Consider the following 25,470-nt stretch of genomic DNA (forward strand, 5'->3'; position numbering starts at 1 on the left):
TTTGTGAGGTTGAAGGTATTTCGCTGTTCATTGCGCGAGAGAGCCGCGAAAGTATCGGGTTATCATCCGAACAACGCCAAAACTTCAAGATTGCGTCAGGTCAGGCCTTTCAAGAGAACTGAGAATGGTCAAAGGAAATGTGATAGCTTTTAGTTTGTCTCCAAAACACTTCTGTATATCATATTTGTTGTGCGCCTTAGAACTTCTTATCACCGTATTCTTGGATTGTACAGCAATTGCGTCCATTAACAATACACAAAGGGAACAATCATTTCTAATATGAGCCATAGACAACCATGTATAATGAAAGGACACTCTCAGTTTATATTCAAAAATCAAATTTCTTATGCACATACGCCATTCCGATCATCATATTCAAGCCATATATATTCATATCTATTGCCACACAAAGATAAATACACAGATGTATCTTGGTTGTATTGGGAGGGAGAAGTTTTCCATGCTTTGCGCCAAAGACCGTCATGTGTTAATGAATGACACAATTAGATGGAACTCATTATTGAATTTTTGTACAAAAATACGCCAATAATCACCGTACCCTAGTCAAGCAAATTTATCTTTAAAATTAAAAAGTGTGTGTCGTTAATAGATAGATAGATAGATAGATAGATAGATAGATAGATAGATAGATAGATAGATAGATAGATAGAGAGATAGATAGATAGATAGATGGATGGACGGAGGGAGGGAGGGAGGGAGGGAGGGAGGGAGTGAGTAATACTTATTACAATATTTCTGTCTATAATTTTGATCTTGTCCGAGTAACACCTTGACAATAAGTCTGTGGACAAAAAAATGTTTATTTTTAAATTTCTGTGGAGAAAAGTCAAGCGACGGGGACAAGTCCAAGAAACGCCCTTAGTGTTAGTTAATACTTCTATTTAGTTCTTTGTATCATATTTTCACATAATTAAATTCGTGATAATGAGTTTTGCTGTAGAGGTGGGAAGAAGACTCAGCAAATAATGATTAATTGCGTTTCTCATGGATCTGACTTTTTCATCGTTAGAAGAGTGGTGATGCCATTTTCCATGACCTAACTCGTTAAATCGTGGTATCCTAATTTTCTAGGTTTACCACAGGTTCTCCAGCGGTTGTTGTAGGATAGAATCCGCAACAACAAATGACTCTTTTTAGGGCCCCAAGAATGTCCAAAAACACAGTATCCAATAATATCACATTTACATCTTCGTTGATAGAATGTTATCGATTTAGGTGTGGCCTAATCACTTATTTGAGGTTTATACCTGATAACTTTCGTTGTAATCGTCAAAAGAGTCTATTTGAATACGCTTTTAATCCACCGGGGAATTCAAATCTGAATTAAGAAGAAAGGGAGAACACTGCATAATAACGCTATAGTACATAGAAACTCACACTAATATGTTGCCTGTATTATAGAATAATACACGTGAATTCACATGAGTGCACATGAAAATAGGCTTGCTGAATACAAGTAAATGAATTCTCGACTGCATTCATCTGTATACACACTGTTCAGCTAAAATGCAGGCAATAATCCATGCTGATACAGTAAGTATTATTGGGTTTTCTTGCAATGGAATATAAAAAAAAACGAAATGGGAATGTCAACAATACTAGTTATCATAGGGATTGTCCAAACCTGGTTGTGTAAGCCTTGTGGGGCTCATATACATAACAAACGTAGAAGCAGTTGCGACGTAGGCCTCGCGTGTAGAGCATCATCTAACGGTTCAAGATCTACATAGACATTTCTCTGTTTTAGATGGCGTAGATTAAGCGTGAATCGACACAATCAAATGTTTCAAAGCAACAACACCCTTGGGCCGTGCTTTCTCTGTAAATAGCTCTTCCACCCGCCGCAGCGGATAGATAGATAGATAGATGGATAGATGGATAGATGGATAGATAGATAGATGGATGGATGGATAGATTGATAGATAAGATAGAAAGATTAGATCAATAAACATATAGATAGATGCACTGTGTCATTAATTGCTTATGAGATAAGTTGGCTCTGGTTTTGAACAATTTCCCGAGAAAATATATTACGTAGCAGCAAGTGTAGGTTGCCCGAGTTCTATACAACACATACAGGTAACGTTTAACCTCTTTGCTAGAGGTACATTGTAATGAAACGTGAACCAACCTGTTTGTTTTCCCTTTAGATTTCAGTGTATCTCCGTTTCCGGTCTATATGAAAGGCGACTTGCAATTCCTTCTCCACAGATTTGACCAAGTTAATCGATTCCCATACTTAATGCACAATTCATTAACCAAGATCAACCTAGGCTCAAGATAATAAACATACAGGCCTGAAACAAAACATTGGCTGATTAGCGTGAAAAATTTAGTGTATGATTAGAAATTGTTGCCTTTGGCCTTTTGTCGGCAGCGAGAGGTGTAGCTTAAATTAGTATTCATCAGCCAGGTAAAAATGCCGAATGTGCAGAAAATATGAAGCGGTAAACTATATTATATAAAATAACAGTGGTGGAAACACAGGCCACATATATCTTAATTCATGCGTGCAAACCCTCTCGTACGGTTAGTCACACGACTGGAACTTATATGGGATAACTGGATCGTCATATGTTTTCAAAAAATTCTCAAAAATGCTATGTGCCCAGTAGCTGAATGTTCCCACACTATAAATTATACATAAAGACAAGTGTACAAAATACGGCAAAATACAGAATTAGTTTATACGGACGATTAATGGAGGGAGGTGTATAATAATAGGGTTATACACAAAATACGGCCCTGTATGGACGAGGGCTCAGTAAGTGACGTATTAGACGAGCCGAAGGCCAGTCCAATACGTCACTCACTAAGCCTCGCTGAATGTTTTCAATTTAATTAGTTTTTAAAATAAAAATCAATATTAGACTCAGTTTTGTGCTTAGCGGTTTTAAACCTTATACTACGAATACATTTTGGTCGAAGTTTTTATTATGTCTATAACTCACCGTAAAATAGTTGTTTACATCCGATAATCGCTAGGTCAAAGGTCAAACATGCGCGTCGCGCGTCTCCCGTATACGGGAGAAAGTTATTGGACACCCAAACTCCCATAGGTTACGGCAGTAGGTGTATAAAAATAGTTGTTATATGGGATGTCCAAGACTTAACCGTGTAGACTTAGTAGGGCTAATCGATATGAACAAAAAGTAGAAGTAGTTAGGAGCTACGCCTCGTGTGTAGAACATCATCAAACGGTTCAAGTCTTCATAAACATTTTTTTGACAGATGGCGTAGATTAAACTTGAATCTGATCAATGAAATATTCGAATAAAAATGTTGGGTCGTCCTTTTGGAAACAAAATCTTCCAACTGCATTATCAATTTTCTCGTCTTGGCAACCGTTATTTTTAAGAATGCCCCATAAGGTTAATGTATTTCTCCATGGGCAACACTGAATAATTACTTTATCTTTTATAATGATTCGTTTGCGTTTTACAAGCTAGGGTAATATTTCTCGACAAACATTTCAGTGCATTTAATGAATACTAGCATTCTGTCTGTACGATTGGAATTTTCTGACTTTACAATCCCATTTATGATACTTATTGTTGACATTACATCGGGCTCAAGAGAGGATAGGGAGGATGAACTCACGTACATACCGGTAGCACGTTTAAAATATGTCGAATGCGAAGAAATATTAGGCAGTTAATGTCTTGAGTTACTGAGAGTTACCATGACTACAATGCTAATCAGTATCAGTATCAGATTACTTTACATAAGACTACATGAGACAGCGACACGTGGGTAGTTAGTCGACAGCCAAATGAGTTGTGTATATACCTTTGTAGAGCTAGTATTAATGTATTGAAAACGACATCGAGCCTCGTCGTATTTCATGACATGGTGGCAGCGGTAAACTACTGAACACAAAGAGAAAAGGAAGACAAAAATGGCAGCACAATCAAACATCAAGTCTCCTGAAAACTTCAGCTTCAAGCCCCCAGAGTGGCCAGAATGGAAGCAGCGCTTTGCAAGATACCGACTCATAACAAAGCTCAACAAAGAAGACGGAGAAATCCAGGTAAATTCTCTTATCTATCATATGGGAGCTGAGGCAGAGAAAATGCTCATGCGATTCAAATTCGATGCAGAAGCAGATGCAAACGACTATGAGAAAGTCTTGAAGAAATTTGATGAGCACTTTGTTCCCAGAAACAATGTCGTCCATGAAAGGGCACGTTTCCGCCGTCGCGTACAAAAGGCAGGGGAAACTGTGGAGGCATATGTGAGAGATCTTTACCATATAGTCAACAAATGTGAGTACGGTGACAGGGATGAGCACATCAGAGATCAGTTAATCTTTGGCATTCAGGATAAAGAACTGTCACGGAAACTACAGTGTAAACCCAACATAACGGTAGAAAAAGCTGTAGACATGGCAATGTATTCTGAAACAGTGACCCACCAAGTAGCAGCACAATTAAGGAAAAGCCCAGGCTTTAGATGAAGTTGCACAGAAAGGCAAAGGCAAATTTCGGTCTGGTAAAAAACCCCATAGAAGTAAAAGGGAGGAAAATTCCAGAGGTGCCTGCACTAGGTGTGGCCGTAAACATGAGAAGGTGATTGCCCAGCCAAAGGAAAGCAGTGTAATAAATGCAAAAAGACGGGACACTTTACAGCTGTCTGCAGAAGTAAAGGTGTCAAAGAGGTCACTACCGCCGAAAGTGGTGATGAAGTTGGGTCAGTAAAACATTCACTTTTTCTCGGAGAAGTTTCCAGCGCGGGAAAAAGACTGGGTGACTGGCAGGTAAATTTGAAGATTAACGCAAAAGTAATTAACTTCAAGATTGATACCGGAACCCGACATCACGGTTATCTCTGAGAAAGCACATAAAGGCATTCCGAAGTGCGCAATTTTGAAACCCCCGAATACCAATCTTATCAGCCCAGGAGGTAAGCTGAACTGCAAGGATGTTTCATTGCCGATATAAAGCACAAGCGGAAAATATATCATACCAAGGTCTACGTCATTGAGGAAGACCATGTAAAGAATCTACTAGGACGAGAAGTCGCTTGTGAGATGGGTCTAGAAATCCGAGCTGAGGAAGTTGTCAAGCCTGATAGTCCAAAACAAACAAACCAAAGCGTGTTTGGAGACATAGGCATATTCAATTGCAAGCCAGTAAAGATACAGCTGAAAGATGGAGCGAAGCCATACAGTGTCAACACAACAAGGCGAATTCCATTTCCAGTCCTTCCAAAGTAAAGGAGGAATTGCAGAGAATGATAGAGGGCGGAATCATCGAAGAGGTCACTGAACCTACAGAGTGGTGTGCCCCGATGGTGGTAGTCGCAAAATCGTCAGGGAAAGTTCGTATATGCGTGGATCTGAGGAAACTCAATGAAGAAGTGAAGAGAGAAAGGTATGTGCTTCCAACTTTAGAAGACATATCCCCAAAACTAGCAGGGTCCAAAGTTTTCTCGAAATTAGATGCTTCTAGTGGATTCTGGCAAATTCCATTAGATCCAGCAAGTTCAAGGTTAACTACATTCATCACACCATTTGGTCGATTCTGTTTTAAAAGACTGCCATTCGGAATCACCTCCGCACCAGAAATATTCCAGCGTTTGATGACAGACTGGTTACGTGACAATGAGAAAGCAGAAGCGATTATGGATGATATAATTATACATGGCGAGACAATGCAGGACCATGACATCCACTTCGACAATACGCTGCAAGTCATTGAAAAGTCAGGACTGAAACTAAACCAGAGTAAATGTGAGATAAGAAAAACAAGTATTAAGTTCTTTGGAGGAATAATCAGCGCCGATGGGGTCAGCGCAGATCCAGAAAAAGTAAAGGCAATTCAGGAGTTGAAACCGCCAACAAACAAACACGAGTTGAAACAACTACTCGGTATGGTAAACTATCTGGGAAAATTCCTACCAAATTTGTCAACAGTGATACAGCCAATAAGTGAATTGCTGAAGACAGATGTAGCATGGGTCTGGAGCGTAAAGCAAGCTGGAAGCATTCCAGAAAATGAAGCAATTGGTATCAACTACACCAATACTTGCATTCTACGACCCAAGCAAACCAACAATAGTGAGTGCAGATGCCAGCAGCTACGGACTAGGTGCAGTCTTGCTGCAACAACATGATGATGTCAAAAGGCCTGTTGCATATGCTTCACGTACACTAACGAAAGCAGAACAGCGGTACGCACAAATCGAAAAGGAGTGTTTAGCAGGTGTTTGGGCTTGTGAGAAATTCTCCCGATACATCACTGGTCTAGAGTCATTCATACTACAGACTGACCACAAACCACTTGTACCACTGATCAACAGCCAAGACATCGACAAAGCACCACTAAGATGTCCACGCTTACTACTAAGGTTGATGCGATTCAATGCAAAGTCAGTATACGTACCTGGAAAAGAATTAGTAGTGGCAGACACACTGTCAAGAAATCCGATTCAGTGTATAGAAAAACCTGATACGGAAGGTGAAATACAAGCACATGTTGATAACCTGGAAGCAATGGAACCAGGAACACCAGACAAGATGGAAGAAATCAGACAAGCAACGATGGATGATGAACAACTGAGGTTAGTACTAGAATATACCAGTCTAGGATGGCCAAAACGAGCAAAAGAAGTGCCAGACGAAATTCAACAATACTACTCAGTGAGAAACCAGCTTTCATTGAATGATGGCAAACTCATCTATCAAGACAGAATTGTCATACCAACCACAATGAGAGAGGAAGTCCTGGAGAAAATCCACGAGGGACATCAAGGTGTGACAAAATGCCGTGAACGAGCAATCCATGCAGTATGGTGGCCAGGCATCACCAGTGATATCAAGAGAAAGATAGCTAATTGCAAATTCTGCATGGAAAATAAACCAACACAGCGAAAGGAGCCGATGATGGCAACGCCATTGCCAGAGAGACCATGGCAGAAAATAGCTGTCGATCTATGCGATCTTAACAATAAGAAATATATGGTCGTCATGGACTACTACAGCAGATACTTAGAAATCGTACATATGACAAGTACAACTGTTTGCCAGATGGGGAATTCCAGAAGAAATATTCTCCGACAATGGTGCGCAGTTTTCATCAGCAGATTTCCAAGAGTTCGGCAGAAAGTATGGATTTCGATGCACCACATCTAGTCCACATTACCCACAATCCAACGGGGAGGCAGAAAGTGGAGTACGCATCGCGAAGAAAATCCTAAGGCAAGACAACGTATTTCTTGCAGTAATGAGCTACCGAGCAACTCCAATAGCAGCAACTGGCATGAGTCCATGTCAACTGATGATGGGACGCCAAATTCGTACCACATTGCCTACAATAGCAGCAAAACTAGAGCCAAGACAACCTGACTTGGAAGTAGTCAGAGCTGCAGATAAAAAGGAGACAACCTGACTTGGAAGTTGTCAGAGCTGCAGATAAAAAGGTAAAAAATGCATACGAGCGAGCATTCAACAAAAGACACGGAGCCAAAAGTTTGCCAGAGCTGTTACCTGGAGACAACGTCCAAGTTAAGTTGGATGGAGAAAAGGGATGGAAAACTCCAGCCAGGGTACTGCAAGCGGGTACAGCACCACGCTCATACATTGTGCAAACACCAAGTGGTACTCTGAGAAGAAACCGAAGACACCTATTATTTGTGTCAAGGCCAGACAAAACAGAGGGGAAGACCCTGGATCTATCAATGTTTGACAACGATGAGTCAGCAGATCCAATTACACCAACCTCAGTGGAGAAGTCAACGCCCACTGTGGAACAACAACAACCACCGGTTGAAAATATCTCACCGCCTATGCCAGAAGCTCAGGGAAAACAAACAGATGTAATCAGAACCCGGAGTGGAAGAGCAGTTAAGAAGCCTGTGAGATACTACGATGAATACTGTTAAGTAGATAGCAACCAGATTGCCTTGTGCGGGGCTGAATAATCCCCAAGCAACTATTCAACTTAAGGTAGTATACCATAAAGTCTAGGTAGGCGAACCTATTTAGTTGAATATGAATTTTGCACAAATAGGACGACAATCGACAGTAGAAAATTATTGACAATAAGACAAAGACAGAACAATGTACTGACCATTATATTTGGATGACGAATACTGTTTAAAAAGAACTCAAAAGAAAGGGCGATGTCTCGAGTTACTTAGAGTTACTATGACTACAATGCTAATCAGTATCAATATCAGATTACTTTAAATAAGACTACATGAGACAGCGACACGTTGGTAGTTAGTCGACAGTCAATTGAGTTGTGTATATACCTTTGTAGAGCTAGTAATAAATGTATTGAAAACGACATCGAGCCTCGTCGTATTTCATGACAGTTAACTATACATAAAATATAAATTGTGACAAAAACAGGCAACATATGATTAAATTTACCATGCACACCCCAGCGTTCCATCGATCATGAAAAAAGGACCGCAAAATGTCGCTCCTGTCCGAATATAATGAATGTAAACGTTTTCACATCGGTTGCTCAATGAAAGATAAGAAAAGCAAACAATCATACAGATAATATCGGGTAATAACATCGTCACAAAACTGATAACAATATTTCTGTCTATAATTTTGATAGTGTCTAAGTTACGATTTTACTTGCTTCAAATCAGGGGGTATACAATTGTCAACACTTAGTCTGCTTATGTTTCTTCCTTCAATATACTATCTCATTAATGGTAGGCTGTTGCGTAGATCAAGAGATAATCACAATAGCTCATGGATCCGACGTTTTCAACTTTGATGCCATTTTTCATGAATTCTCTCGTAAGATCATGTACCCCAATCTGCAGGCATACCACACGTTGGCCAGAGTTAGGTGTAGGATAGAAGCCATTAAGCCAAATGACAATTTTAGGGCCAGTAGAATTTCCAAGAAACAGAGTATCCAATACTATCACATTTTCGTCTTCACTGTAACAATATGTTATCGATTTAGATGTAGTCTGATCACTTATTTTTATCAAAAGAAATTCTGCAGGGATAGGTAGGTAAAATATATTCGGTTGATAAGTGATATTTTTCTATGTAATCGGCCAAATGCTATCGATGGACCTTGTTTGGATATGGTTTTACTTCATATGGGAGTTATATCAAAGGGAAATGTTAAAAACGAAATTGGAATGTCTACAATAGTAGCTGTTATAGGGACTGTCCAAGACTTCATCGTGTAGCCTGTGTAAGGTTAAGCTATAAAGCAAACGTTGAAGAATTTAGGAGGTAGGCCTTGCGTGTAAAACATCATTAAACGGTTAAAGATGTACATAAAAAATTCTATTTTGATAGATGGCGTAGATTAAACTGAATAGAAACAATGAAATGTTTCAAACAAACAACCCCTCAGGTCGTACTTTCTGTGAAACAAAATCATCCTTCCGCATCTTCAACATTCTCGTCTTGCCAGCTGTTATTGTAAAGATTGCCCCATCTGTTTAATCTACTTCTCCATATACAACACTGAATAATTAGTTTAACCTTTTGTGATGACCAATTTGCGTTTTACAAGCCTGTGTAATTTTCTCGACAAACACTTCAGTGCAATTAATACATATTAGCATAATTATGATACTACGATTGGACTTTTATTGGCTTTCCAATCTAATTTATGGGGCTTAGTTTGGCTATTACATCGGGTACAATACAGCAATGCGAGGATGACCTAAAGAGCAAAGAAGCAGCACGTGTGGATGAGCAAAGGAAATATGTTGACAAAATATGTCTGAGTAATATAAGACTGTGTTAAAAATCTGTACAATATATTTTTGAGAAAGGTTGATAGATAATAGATATATAGATAGATGGATAGATAGATAGGTAGGTAGGTAGGTAGGTAGATAGATAGATAGATAGATAGATAGATAGATAGATAGATAGATAGATAGATAGATAGATAGATAGATAGATAGATAGATAGATAGATAGATAGATAGATAGATAGATAGATAGATAGATAGATAGATAGATAGATAGATAGATAGATAGATAGATAGATCTAGAAAATTTGTATAGCGGCAAATATCTAAAGTTAAACAATGCTCAGTGAATGAAAAAGAATGAAAATTCTCTTTTGAATATGTAATTTTTCAACTGTCAATAGAAAATTTTGACATAAGTTGATGTTTTTATATCTGGGGTAAGGAGTTCTAAAGGACAGGAGCTGTTGCAGTTGTGCCCAGAAGATATTAGACGAACGAAGAGCACGTGATAATGCACAAGGTGTTATTAAATTCCTGAGATACTATGGAGCTTGTCCATTCAGGGATTAGTAAGTTATCAGTAAGCAAACTCGAGTGTCATCTTCACACTTGTTCACTGAAATATGCAGGCACAGAATTAGATGCCATAGCATGTAATTCTCAGGAAATATAACCATCACTTTAATTTCAGGTCCTTGATGAAATGGTAAGATAAAACTTGCATATGTTGACGGAGAACATCATGTAAGCTCATGTCAAAAGTGAAGAACAGATGGTTGCTGGAAACGGAAAAAAATGTTTAATCTTTGAGTGCGATCTTGCGTGCGTCCGTGTGCGTCCGTGTATGTTTCCATCCTTCTGTCTGTGCGTGCGTGCGTACCTACCTATATGCCTACCTGCCTACCACCTACCTATCGAAGGGTTTTACGGCGCATGTAATCTTGTTGCAGTATGGTACTGAATTCGTTGCAAACGTTTTAACGATTTTACTTGCGATTAACGTCTATTTCAAATACTCATTACACCTGCAAGGGGTTTTGGCTATGGAATCTATATAACACGATCGTGACAAAATGGAACGCATTTCATTTTTGGACAGAAAATGCAAGCCCGGGAAAAATACTGGTGCAGCCCCCGGGAACAGTCACTTACTCTGTTGTTAACACGCCAGTGGAGTTTCACGTACACAACCACAGATGGCTTTGTTTTGATTGTAAAATGTTACTGCACATGATCTTACTTTCAGATCACACTTAACATCAACACTTCGATCAGGAAATCGTCTCAAAAATCCTTTAAATTGGCGAATCTGATCCATATATACCATCCCTGGCCTTTGACAATGGCACCCGATAACGAAGGTGTCAATGACCGACTTGATCCTATAACCGATAGTCGGCAAGCCGTAAAGTGTTATCGAAGACTTATCTTGGCTATGAAAACGCACACTGTTATGGACATATTTGTATACAAAATATACATCCTTCAGTGACTGTGATTAATTAAAGGGGTGATCATGCCAAAAAACATCTCTGACATACTCTTCAGAGTTTAAACAAAACTTTAACGTTTAAAATATAAATTAGAGCCATTAAAGTTGTTTTGACATGCCAAATTTAGCGAGTATTGTATTGTTGTCAATATGTTCACTTTCGATCACTAGATAATGATATATTTGTGCCCAATCACCCAAGATGCGATGGTTCTTTACACTAGGGTAGCTGTACTGATAATATCACTGCTGATGTTTCGATCGTCGTACGAGCAGGATACCAGAGATCAACTTAAGTAGAGGCTTGTGGATGACAGATAAGAATCTGTATTTCTTTGATGAAGATGCTTACAAAAGAACCCGCTGATGATAAAAGCTGCAATAATGCCAAACCTAATATCTAACTATATTCTTTCTCGATTTAATTATAATTGCATATTAGATTTAACCCATTATAATTCTAAAAACTATCAGCGCGCAATAATTTACATATCTGAATAAGTGACGAATAACGTTCAGTAAGCTTCTCTTCAGGAAAAACTAAAAATTAATTTACCGCTAGCGAAAACATTATATTCTTCGAAGTCTACCCTTGTACTTCCAACTTGTTTGTGCTTACATCAGTTTGATGGGTTTGTCAATGTTTCGACAATTAAGCATATTTCTTGATTGTATGAAGATTAGATAGGCCTTAAGCGCTGAGTTGACCTTTGTGTTGTTTGCCACCGTTTCAATTTAACATTGCTTAAGTACAATTTATAAGTCGGTTTACGTAAAATGTATTGAACTTTGACCAGTTTTAACGACAGTATCTGAAGAGAAATAAGGCTGATAATAATAAAGCTGATTACAGTGTGGGTGGACAATATCTCTAAGTCACACACTATAGAATGAATCGTGAGTTCGAAGAACTTATGCGCTTCAGTGTCTACATTAGTTTTAATTAGTATTGTCGGTCGATTGAACAAGCAAATGCCGTCAGCACATAACCACCTCATTGACCTTTCACTATAATTTAAATGACTCATTTCGCTTTCAAATATCATTTCTTATGCTTACAGATGCCGTGAAACAAATGTAGCGAATTCGCTTCCAGAAGTCTCGCTACGGGATGGCTGTATCTCCGCTATGGCGCGTTCTGTATCTTGGCCTGAGTTTTAGCCTTGTACTGGCGAACGCATCGGGTAAGTGAAGTTTTGACGATTCTTGAGACATTTCAAGATCTTATTACATATCTTATGTTAAATGGCGTTCATAAAGCGTGAATCGAAACGATTTCCTTCTGGCATGAGTCAGAGAGGTTTGTATAGTAAAGGCACTGTTTTGCAGAAAGGTCACGGTCAGGGAAATGGAGCATATATTTATTTTGTCGGTTTTTAAATGACTCTACTACTGGGGATTAAGCAGAGCGGTTTTGATTGTTGATGTCTACGCTAGGTCAATATGTGATGTACGTTGTGAGTTTCGTTTTCAAGGTAGATTTGATAGAATTTAAACACATTTAAAAATCTTTCTAACAATTTAAAAATGCCGACTGTGCAGAAAATATGACGCGGTCAACTATATTATATAAAATAAAAGTGGTGGAAACACAGGCCACATATAATTTAATTCATGCGTGCAAACCCCCTCGTACGGTTAGTCACACTACTGGAACTAATACGCGATAACTGGATCGTCATATGTTTTCAAAAAAAAAAAAATTCAAAAATGCTATGTGCCCTGTAGCTGAATGTTCCCGCACTATAAATTACACATAAAGACAAGTGTATAACTTAAACAGAAAAGCAGATGAGCTTACGACGAGCTTACATTTGCAGAATAAACCAACATTACTTCAGCATTCAATTATTCCAAATTAGGTCTAATCATGTTTGATGAGTTCTGCGCCATCGATCGTGAAAGAGAGAGCGAAAAATGTCACTGCTGACCTAACACACATAAGAGCCTAGATCATATTTAGTCCGGCCTATGTCAAAATTATGATAAATTGAAACTTCGTTTTGTATCAGTTGCACAAGGGAAGATAAGAAAAACAGAGAATTATCAACACAGAGTAAATTGAAAGAACAAACGCAAGCAGATTATCTCGTTAATGGTAGGCTGTTGCGCAGAGCTTGGTATGATTGCGATGCTCCAATAAATGGTGCTGCGACCAGGACAAGACTCAGAAACGCCCTAAGTGTAACTTAATACTTCCCTTTAGTTCCTTGTATCATATTTCTCATAGAATTAAAATTCCTGATAATGAGTTTTGCTATAGAGGTGGAAAGGAGAGTCAGCAAAAATATGATCAATTTCCTTTCTCATAGATCCGACTTTTTCGCTGTAATAAGAGTAGCGATGCCATTTTCCATGAATTCTCTCGTCCGGTCGTGTACCCCAAATTGCCAGGCATAACACACCGTGGCCAGCGTTTGCCATGGAATATAAGTCACAAGACCAAATGATTCATTTTAGGGCCGCAAAACATAGTGTCCAATAATATCACATTTTCTTCTTTACGGTAGGAATATTTTATCGATTTAGATGAAGTCTGATCACTTAATTTTATACCAAAGAAATTCTTCTGGAAAAGGTTAGTAAAAATACTAAGGTTGATACCTCATAACTTTCGATGTAATCGGCCAGTTGCTATCGAGCATGTTTGAATTCGCTTTTGCTCCATCACTAAATTAATATCTAAAAAGAATAAAAGGGAAATTAAAAGAAAACCGAAATGGACATGTCAACAATAGTTGTTGGAATATGGGGATGTCCAAGACTTAACCGTGTAGACTTAGTAGGGCTAATCGATATGAACAAAAAGTAGAAGTAGTTAGGAGCTACGCCTCGTGTGTAGAACATCATCAAACGGTTCAAGTCTTCATAAACATTTTTTTGACAGATGGCATAGATTAAACTTGAATCTGATCAATGAAATATTCGAATAAAAAATTGTTGGGTCGTCCTTTTTGAAACAAAATCTTCCAACTGCACTATCAATTTTCTCGTCTTGGCAACCGTTGTTGCGTAGATCAAGAGATAATCACAATAGCTCATGGATCCGACGTTTTCAACTTTGATGCCATTTTATGAATTCTCTCGTACGATGATGTACCCCAATCTGCAGGCATACCACACGTTGGCCAGAGTTAGGTGTACGATAGCAGCCATTAAGCCAAATGAAAATTTTAGGGCCAGTAGAATCTCCAATACTATCACATTTTCGTCTTCACTGTAACAATATGTTATCGATTTAGATGTAGTCTGATCACTTATTTTTATCAAAAGAAATTCTTCATGGATAGATAGGTAAAATGTATTAGGTTAATTAGTGATATTTTTCGATATAATCGGCCGATTGCTATCGATGGAGCTTGTTTTGATATGCTTTTACTTTATAAAGGAATTACATCAGGGAAGAAAAGGGTAATGTAAAAAAACAAAATCGGAATACCAGCAGTTGTAGTTGTTATAGGGAATGCCGAGACTTTATCGTGTCGCATTTGTAAGGTTTATCTGTATAACAAACGTTGAAGAAGTTACGAGGTAGTCCTTGCGTGTAAAATATCATTAAACGGTTCAAGATGTACATAAACATTTCTCTTTTGATAGATGGCGTAGATTAAACTGAATCGAAACACTGAAATGTTCCAAACTAACAACGCCTAGGGTCGTACTTTCTTTGAACAAAATATTCCTTCCGCATCATCAACATTCTCGTCTTGGCAGTCTCTAATGTGAAGATTGCCCCATCTGGTTAATGTAGTTCTCCATATACAACAATAAATAATAAGTTTGATCTTTTATGAAGACTAATTTGCTTTTTACACGCCAAGGTAATTGCATCATCAATATTGTCGTCTTGGCAACCGTTATTGTTAAGATGGCCCTATAAGGTTAACTATTTCTCCATGGAAAACACTGAATAATTGATTTGATCTTTTATAATGATTCATTTGCGTTTTACAAGCCTAGATAATTTTCTCGACAAACCTTTCAGTGCAATTAATGCATATACGCATTCTGTTTCTACGATTGTACTTTATTTGGCTGTTCAATCTAATTTATGGGACTTACTTTGGCTCTTACATCGGGCTCAATAAATCATTGGGAGGATGATCTCAAGTGGATAGCAGCAGCACGTGTGGATGAGTTGAAAGAGAAATATGTTGACAAAATATATTTGAGAAATATAAGACTGTGTTAATAATTTCTACGATATATTTTAGAAAAAGGTTGAATTTATAGATAACCCATAAGAAAAAATGGGTTAATATAAAGATACATTATTGATATAATCAGATGGATGGATGGATGGATAGATGGATAGATATATAGATAGATAGATATTAAGATAGATAGATAGATTGATGGATGAATTGATGGATGGATGGATGGATGGATAGATTGGCAGAGAAAGAGAGAGACAGACAGAGAGAGAGACACAGAGAGAGAGGATTAGTATAGCGAATATCTAAAGTTTATCAATGCTCAGTGGCGTTTAGAGTTACATTGAAAATGCTCTCTTGAAGATGTAAGATTTTAAGCGTCTTTAGAAAATTTTGACATAGGTGAAGTTTATATATCCAGGGGTAAGGAGTTCCAACGGAAAGGAGCTTCTGCAGAAAAGGAGCGGCGACCATAGGTAGTCAGATTCCATCTAGGTGTGTGCAGAAGATATAAAAATGGACTAAGAGCACGTGATGAGGCACAGTGTGTTATTAAATTCCTGAGATAATGTGGAACTTTTCCATTCAGGGCTTTGTAAATAATAAGTAAGCAAATTCGAGTGCCATCTTCACACTGGTTCACTGAAATATGCAGGCACAAAACTAGATGCAATAGCAACACAGTCACAGATAACAGAACTATCACTTAAATCTCAGGTTTTTGATGAAATTGCAGGATAAAAAATTGCATGTATTGACGGAGAACATCATCATGTAAGGTCAGGTCAAAAGTGAAGAACAGATGGTTGCTGGAAACTGTAAATTCTTTCAATCTTTGTGAGCGTTCTTGCGTGCATTCATGCGTGCATGAGTCTGTGTGTTCATCCTTTTGTCTGTGCGTGCGTCCTACCTAAATAACTACCCCTACCTCTTTTACTCCCTCCCTACCTCCCGACACACCCAGTTACACACTTACCTACACACCTATCCACCTTCACACATTACATAAATACACACATACATGCACACTGGATACATACATACGTACATACATACATACATACATACATACATACATACATACATACGTACGTACGTACGTACGTACGTACGTACGTACGTACATACATACATACATACATACATACATACATACATACATACATACATACATACATACATACATGCATGCATGCATACATACATACATACATACATACATACATACATACATACATACATACATACATACATACATGTACATCAGGAAAGTACAAATAAAACAAAATTAGCAGCTTACAGCCTGATGAAAAATATGTGTTAAATATTATTAAACGTCATTAGTAAACACATTTTGTGCTGTTATCAGGTCTGCTTTACTGCGCGGGGATTGTCCAAGCCAATATTGTGTAGACTTTGTATCGCTCATCTACGTTACATTGTAATTATCGTAAAGGGAGTTACAAGGTAGGCCTTGTGTGTAAAGGATCATGTAGTCTTTGATTGCTGACTATATTCTACAATTTGTTGTCGAGATTTATTGTTCAGAGATCCTGTGAGAGTATGAACGGCTATCAATCTTTGCATGTGTAATGAGCATTCAATGAGATTTTCGATCTTCGATCTTTTGTCTTTCATCTTCATTTGTACACTACCTTTTAAGGGCCAGGTGATATGTGAATCTCGACATGTGACTCTCTTTAATCTATTTTCTTGCATGCAAACTAATGATATTCTAAATTATCATTCAAAGAGAGGCAAAATATTACTAGAAAGTTTGAGGGGATTTTTTTCAAATAACTCATTTGACATCGAAGGGGATTACGGTACATGTATTCGTGTAGCAGTATGGTACTGAATTCGTTTCAAAAGTTTTAACGATTGTACTAGCGATTTAAGTCTATTTCAACTACTCATTACTCCTGCAATATTGAGCAAGCTTGCAACCGGGCGTTGGTTATGGAATCTATATGACACGATGGTGAAGAAATAGAACGTATTTCATTTTTGGCAAGTGCATACCCAGGGAAAAATGCTGGTGCAACCCTCCCCGGGAACGGTGCCCCACTTACTCTGCTGTCAACACGCCAGTAAAGTGACATGTACACAATGACAGATGGCTTTGGTTTAACTGTAGTATGTTACTGTTCATGATGTTTCTTTCAGATCACACGTAACATCAACACTTTGATCGGTAGATGGTCTCAACAATCCTTTTAATTGGCGAAATTGATCCATATATACCGTCCCAGGCCTTTGACAATGACATTCGACAACGAAGGTGTCAGTGGCCGACTTGATCCTATAACCGATAGTCGGCAAGCCGTAAAGTGTTATTGAAAACTTGTATAGGTTATTCTTCTTTTGGACAAAAGAGCACAGAGTTATGGACATATCTGTAAACAAAATATGTATACTTCAGTGACCGTGATTATTTAAAAGGGTGATGATACCAATAACCATCTACAATTTCGTCTTTAATGAATTGAAACAATACTCTTCAGAGTGTAAACCAAACTTTAACGTTTAAAATGTAAATGAGAGCCATAGTTGGTGTTGACATGCCGAATTAAGCGAGTAGTTTATTACTGTCAATGTGTTCACTTTCAATAACTAGATTATGTTATATTTGTGCCGTATTACCCAAGATGCAATGGTACTTTACATTAGGGTTTCTGTACTGATAATATCACTTCTGATGTTTCTATTGTTGCACGGATAGGATACCAGAGATCAACCAAAGTAGAGGATTGTGGATAACAGATAAAAATTTGTATTTCTTTGATGAAAATGCTTACAAAAGAGCCCGCTGATGATAAAGGCTACTATAATGCCAAAGTTAATATCTAACTATATACTTTCTTAATTTAATTATAATTGCAAATTAGATTTAACCCATTATAATTCTAAAAACTATCAGCGCGCAAGAATGTACATATCTGAATAAGTGACAAAGTTCAGTAAGCTACTCTGGAAAAACTAAAATTAATTTACCGCTAGCGAAAACACATATATTCTTCGAAGTCTACCCTTATACTTCCAACTTTGTGCTTTCATCAGTTTGATGGGTTTGTCAATATTTCGACAATTAAGCATATTTCTAGATTGTATTAAGATTAGATAGGCCTTACGCTGAGTTATCATCACCTTTGTGTTGTTTGCCACCGTTTCCATTTAACATGGCTTACGTACAATTCATAAGTCGGTTTACGTAAAATGTATTGAACTTTGTACCTTGTTTAACGACAGTATATGAGGAGAAAATAAAGCTAATAACAATAAAGCTGATTACAGTGTGGGCGGAGAATCTTTCAGTCACACACTATAGAATGAATCGTGAGTTCGAAGAACTTAAGCGCTCAAGTGTCTAAATTAGTTTAAATTAGTATTGCCGGTCGATTGAACAAGCAAATGCCGTCAACACAAAACCACCTAATTGAACTTTCACGATAATTTAAATGGCTCATTTCGCTTTCAAATGTCATTTATTATGTTTGCAGATTTCATGAAACAAATGTAGCGAATTCGCTTCCAGTAGTCTCGCTACGGGATGGCTGTATCTTTGCTATGGAGCTTTCTGTATCTTGCACTGGGTAACGCATCGGGTACATGCCAGGAAATCCCAAGAGGATTTGACCGGTTGACCTCGCTGTTAATTTTATGCAGGAAATTACAATAACAATGCTTGGTCGAATGACGCAGTGCCTTGAGGGTGGGATCGCCAGTGGTATAGGGGGAGGAGTACCTTCCCGATGGTGATAAGTGGTGCAGATTACCGTAGCCTAGGTGACTGGCGTATACGCGTGCCAAAAGACACCTATGGTTGATTTCCTGTTGACCAGTCGGATGGCAGAGTTGCAAATACCTGGACTGAACCATTTGGTTTTTTGTGGGTGTCGGTGGTACTTTGACAATAAAAGTAAAGATGCACATATATTGAGTTTATTGTCTTGTTTATGAGCGGCCAGTATTTCCAACAGCATAAATTATGTGCATTTGCCCTTGAAGAAATAAATAATTTCGAATAAAACATCGCGAATGCAACCACGACGTACACTTAAGTGCCCAAAGAACCATGAAATCGCTCGACTTTCGATTGAAGAGATGAGTTTTGCCAAACCGCGTATACAGAAAAAGTGGCAGATGACTTTATTTTTAGAATCATAGACAGTATAGCGAGATGTAAAAAAATGTGAAAGAGGCTCCCCACCTAACTATCCTAAATGTTTTTGTGTCGAGTTTGTGTTTGATTCGTTCCGAAAATGTGTTCCTACATTCTTATCCGATTGTTTGTGTTAATGAAATGTTTGTTTCGCTTTGGATATTTGTAGAGAAGTTTGGATTAGTGTGTACGGTAATGTTTTGTTTGTGTGGGGAAAGCTTATGGCGAGACGCAGCCGGACCTATGTTATTACAAAAGTTGATAGAGTCGCCCTTTGACGCTTGCGTTTCGAAACCCGAGTGTGGTTTCTCATCAGTCGCAGTGTAGATTCTTTCCTTAGTTTGTGTTTGTGAACATTTATTTTAATGCATTTTAGTGGTCTTGCTTTCCGATTAGCGAGGCAAGCATATTAATTTTGGTCACGTTGTGAGTCAGTTCGGTGGTTCGGTATGTTTGTTCTATATTTCTTTACTTCGGTAAATTTTGTTTTGACTGGTGTGTCTTTAGATTTTTGCGGAGGTTTGTGAATTTTTAGGCAATAAGTACAACTGCGGGGTACGGATTTTATGTTTATTGGATCAAGATACTTACAAGTATCCTGGTTGATGTGCTTGTTCTCGTACATTTTTATTAATAGTTCGTTTACTTTGTTTACTGTTTGTTCTTGCTTGTTGTGTATAATACTGAGTGTTGCGTAATTGCCTTTCGCATTCGAGTACGTAATCGTTTGTGTTGACAATAACGAAAAACCGACCCTTGTCGAAGGGTTATTTTCCCGAAATTTGTCCATTGTTTGCAAGCTGGTTTATCGCGATTCTTTTGGCACGCGACATGTTTTGTTTCCTTGTTTGAAAGGGTATCTCTAAAAGTGCGAGTTTAGCAGCTTCAGATAGCTTTCAAGTTTTTGTTTTTTTGTTGTTCGTGGAGTCCAATTTGACTTTTCTTTGAATTGGTGTTGCGATTGTTTGTGTCTCACGATGTAGCGTAGTCACATTATACGACTTTATTTGTTGAAATCCTGAGGTGGTTTTATTCTGTTTGGTTTTGTTGGTGTCCGAATGAATTTTAAGGCTTTTGTCTAGGACTATTTTTCGGAGTTTTATAGTTTGAGCGATGATAGGTTGTTGTTGAATTTCATGTTGTTGTCGGCTTTTCTTTGGAAATAGCTGATTTATTTCCACGGCCATGTTTTCTGTTACGTTACGGTGATTGTTTATTTTGTATTTAATGTTGTGTTTCAGTTGTTTGTTATCATGTGTACGATTTTTGTTATTTCTTTTAAGTGTTTGTGTGTTCTATGTCATTTTATGGGTTTTTTTGGTACTTATCTCTTTGGAGTATTTGGTGGCCCTGAAAAGGGCCGCTTGGTATGGGTTTTTGTTAGCGCTTGGCGCGTTTGTTTTGGCGATGAGCCTAGCTTTTTTATGCTTCTTTTCGCCGATTCGATGTGCTTGGTGAGTAGGTGTTTGCCGCCTTCTTCTCACTGTGTGTGCGTACATGGACAGTCTGCATAGCCCTTGAATGTGGTCTCGATTTTGATCAAACGTACAATTTAGGAGTATATATCAAAACTGATAAATGATTTATGTGATTACTGTAGCTATAGATAGGCTACATTCAGGACGGGCAGTAATTAGTAGGCAAAACAGGTGCTTTTCACCGTGGGCAGAACTCGGTGCAATGATACTGAACATTAATAGTAAGCCTGTCACCTTGAAGGTAATGCTGTAGGTGAAACAAGGACTTCAAAATCACGATGGTGCAAACAACACCACAAGTGAAACGTACACATAGAAATACACGCGTTCCTACGTTGTGCCCACCCGGGCCACGCGATTAAAATATGACTGATACTGCTGGATAGTGTTAACTGGGTCGGTAAACAGTCAATTAATAGTTTAATTGACTACCAAGGTGATTGGCAGGTCGTGTCCAACGACGCATATGCAAAGCACGCCAAAAGACAAAAGCCCCCAAAGATATTGACAGCTGGCCAGGGGTCACCATGAATACGTAATAACGCTTCACTACGCAGAAACTGCGTAGTCAAGCCCATCTTAACCGGTCAAATCCTCTTGGCATTTTCCCTCATGTGAGTGAAGTTTTGAAGACTCTTGGGACGTTTCAAGATCTAAGTACATATCTTATGTTAAATGGCGTACGTAAAGCTTGAATCGAAGCGATTTCCTTCAGGTATGAGTCAGAGGAGTTTGTACAGTAAAGGCACCTGTTTCGCGGAGGGGTCACGGTCAGGAAAATTGAACATGTGTATTTTGTATATGAATTTTGTCGGTTTTTAAACGAATGTACTATATGGGATTAGCCTAAGCCGAACGGTTTTGATTGTTGTTGTCCAAGCTAGGTCAATATGTGGTAACAGCTATTGAGTCTCTATAGTTTTTTCTGTTCAAATTCCATATTTTTTCTTGGGATCAAAAGGCTTCTGAAAAGTACAGGTTTGTTATTTTCTATGTGTTGGGGGGAGCGGAAGGGGTTGCACGTAGAACCCGTCTAGCCCACGACCTAAAAGATTGATAGAGATGCAAGCTTTATCAGTAAGGCTAGAAGTCATAGAAACATTTCCAAATACGTCTTATTAAAATTATTTTATAGAAAAATATTTAAATAGCGTATTTATGAAAATAGACAATCATCAACAGTTATTCTAAGGAGAAAATGACAATATGACTACGATGACACTTTTAAAGTCATCTTTTCAAAGCTGTGCATTAGTCCATTGCACACCAAGAAAATGCTCATTCATAATATGCCAGTATAGCAAAACTTGCAAGTTTAGTGACTAATAAATAATAATAACGCTTTCCATGTAAACACATCTCAAAGTGATGTACATAACTTGATAAAAAGTGAAAAGGCATTTAAATGTTGTATGACAAAAAAGTATTTCGGTGAATAAAAAAGTTTCGAGTTTTTACATAAAAACGTTGAAATTCTCACTACAACTTCGTGAAATGGCCAGCCTGTTCCACAATCGTGGAGAACTTGTAGAAAATGACACTTCTCCATAAAAAGCCGTGTTAACAATAGGCTGATAAAGTGTATACGCTCCATCTGTAAGAGAGCGAAGAGTGCGGCCAGAAGAGCGAATATGTAAAAGCTCTCCTTGGTACGAAGGAGCCATATTATTCAAAACTTTGTAAGTCAAATAAATTAGTATAATTTCAACCCGTTTCTGTATTGGGAGTCAGTGCAATCTGTTAAGTAAACGTGTAACATGTTCTGTTTTAGTGTTTAATCGTGCAGCAGCATTCTAAATAGCCTGTAACTTATTGATTTGGTAATTTGGCAGACCATTAAGAAGACTGTTACAGTAGTCAAGCCTGGAAGTAACAAAAGCGTGGACTAATTTTTCTGTTGATCCCTGGTCTAAAAAAAATTAGGATTTTACTTATCCTCCATAAAGCAAAAGACGCTAATTTACTCAAATTTGCATCATGGTATGTCATGGTCATTGAAGCCTCAAATTTGAGACAAAGGTCATACACTGTAGATGATGAATGCACACTGACAACCTCGACATGATAATCGCACTCTCGTGGTAGATTATCATTGCTAAACTTAGAGGAGAATCTTATAACATCAGTCTTACTGTCGTTAAGTACAAGCATGTTATCATGCATCCACTAACGAATCTCACTGACACAGTTTTCAATTTTTTTCACTCGGTCCTCAACCACGAGAGCAAAGAATATACAGCTGAGAGTCATCAGCATAAAACATACCGTGTAATCTGTGTTTATCTATAACGTCATCAAGGGGTGCTATATACAAACTAAATAAAACAGGTCCAATAACAGAACCCTGGGGAAAACCTCAAGCAAGACTATTATTGCACAGATACGAATTAATTTGAAATAAAACCGACTTCACGATCAACTTAGAGATGTATATTAAGTTTGAAACGGGTCTATAATTTTTCAAAACATTTTTATCAAACGTTGATTTCGTCAATAATGGACGTACAATCGCTGATATACATGGGTTTGGAAATTTATTATAATTTAGTGAAGAATTGATGATACATGTGATTGCTTGAGATACTTGATGCACGCACTGCTTGAGCAGTACTATTGGTATAGAATCATGATTTGAGGATTTAGTGGGTAGTGAACCTATGAGTTTCTCAACATAGCTAATGGATACTGGTTCGAAAGCACTGCGATAATATCTTAAGTCTGTAGGAGTGTCTGAAGGTGGAACAGATACAGAAGTGTCACGAATCTTTCCGATCTTGGAGCGGAAGAAATCTGCGAAAACGTCCGGTAAATCAGCACACGCAATGCGGTTGCGATGGTAGGATGAAGGGGTATCACGTAATTTGGCTGTATACTGGTTTCTAGCAGATTTAAACATTTCTTCATGTACAACCAGGCCTGTCTTCATCCACTGCCTTTCTAACTGTCGAAGGTTTCGACGTAACATTAACAGTTCTTCTGTAAACCACGGAGAACGCACTCTATCCAAAACCTGTTTGGTGACAACAGCAATGTCATCAATAACTGAAGTCATGGCATTATTGTACGTGTTCACAAGCTCATTGGAGCAGCTATCGACTTCCGAGAGACTTGGTAATGTCGATGCCGCAATTTTCCGTTGAAGAGCACTACTATCGATGTGAGCAAGCTTTCTCGAAGATCGGGGAATTTTCGTAAAAGTTTATTAAACACAAAAAGCTGTAAAAACTTTGCTTTATAAAAAGTAAATCGCAATTGTTACATGGCATTTTGCGTAAAAAAAATCAAAATTGACAAAAAATTCAATTTAAAGTCGCCCTATTCTATGTAAACAGATTTATTTTGTTAAACTTGGTGGTTGTCATAAATAGCAGTATCTGAGCTTTTCAAAAAATGTAAGGTTGTGTTGTGTTATGCTAGCTTACTTAATGTAGGATATGTATAGTACCCCCTACCCTACCCATTTTTCGCCATTTTTCGCGGTACATGCAAATCAATAACCAGCCCATAAAGTAGTGCATTTCAAAATGCCCATTGTTAACGTCTTTTTTCTAGTTCAGTAGATCCCAAAAAAAAAAAATACCCATGTAGTGGGTTTATTGGGGTGTATGGTGGACCCCTCCAGCCCATGGACTAGTTTGAAATCGAACGCTGGTGCGGCGCAAGTATTTGACCCGATTTTGACCGGCCTCAAAACTTTCGCGAGGGGATGAGGATATGTTTCATAACAAGAAAACACACTCATTTTACCAAATCCAGCTATGTTTTACGTCCACCGCCATTTTAAGCTAAAATGAATCCTCTTCACATTGTGAAAACCTGTGAAAACATTTAAATGTTTAAATGGTTCGCTTTAAAAGTGTGCCATAAACCCTCCCTTGAAGTTGAATGGCCCAACAGCATTATAATATAAAGAAGTGATACGGTTGTCGACACCCCTTAGCAACCAACATTTTATGAGTACAGCGAGGAGCAAGCAAGGTCGATTTCAGTTGATTTCTTCGCTAATTTCGTAACAGTCATAACCAAAGCATGCCCCTCAAAATGCGGACGCATCACAAGGATACGACGCGGTATCGCCGAAACTTTGTGTAATTCCCCTAATAATCTTACTTGCAGATCACACGTAACATCAACAATCCGAACAGTAGATCGTCTAGAAATTAAAATCCTTTAAATTGGCGAAAATGATCGGTATATACCTATGGCAATGAAACGAGACAATGACTGTGTCATTCACCGACTTGACACAAACCGATAGTGGGCAAGTCGTAAATTGTTATCGAAAATTTGTCTTGGCGATTCGTCTTTTGGAAAAAAGACACACTTGTTTGGACTTGCGTGTTTATAAGTATGCATACATCGGTAATTATGATTAATTGAGTGATCATGCCAATGAGCATTTTGTCTGTATTGACTTCAGACATGCTCTTCATGGTTAAGAACAAACTCCCACGTATAAAATAAGGATCATGGGGA

At 38.1% G+C, this 25,470-nt stretch overlaps 1 protein-coding gene across 1 annotated transcript; it reads left to right on the forward strand.

Moving 5' to 3' along the window:
• Window positions 1-3,919: 3,919 nt before the first annotated feature.
• Window positions 3,920-4,477, forward strand: LOC139124065 (uncharacterized). The gene has a single exon (XM_070690195.1). It carries the CDS (start codon window positions 3,920-3,922, stop codon window positions 4,475-4,477), a length of 558 nt encoding a protein of 185 aa, XP_070546296.1.
• The last annotated feature ends 20,993 nt before the right edge of the window (window positions 4,478-25,470 follow it).

The sequence above is a fragment of the Ptychodera flava genome, chromosome 2, assembly GCF_041260155.1.
Source record: "Ptychodera flava strain L36383 chromosome 2, AS_Pfla_20210202, whole genome shotgun sequence".
Lineage (NCBI taxonomy): Eukaryota > Metazoa > Hemichordata > Enteropneusta > Ptychoderidae > Ptychodera > Ptychodera flava.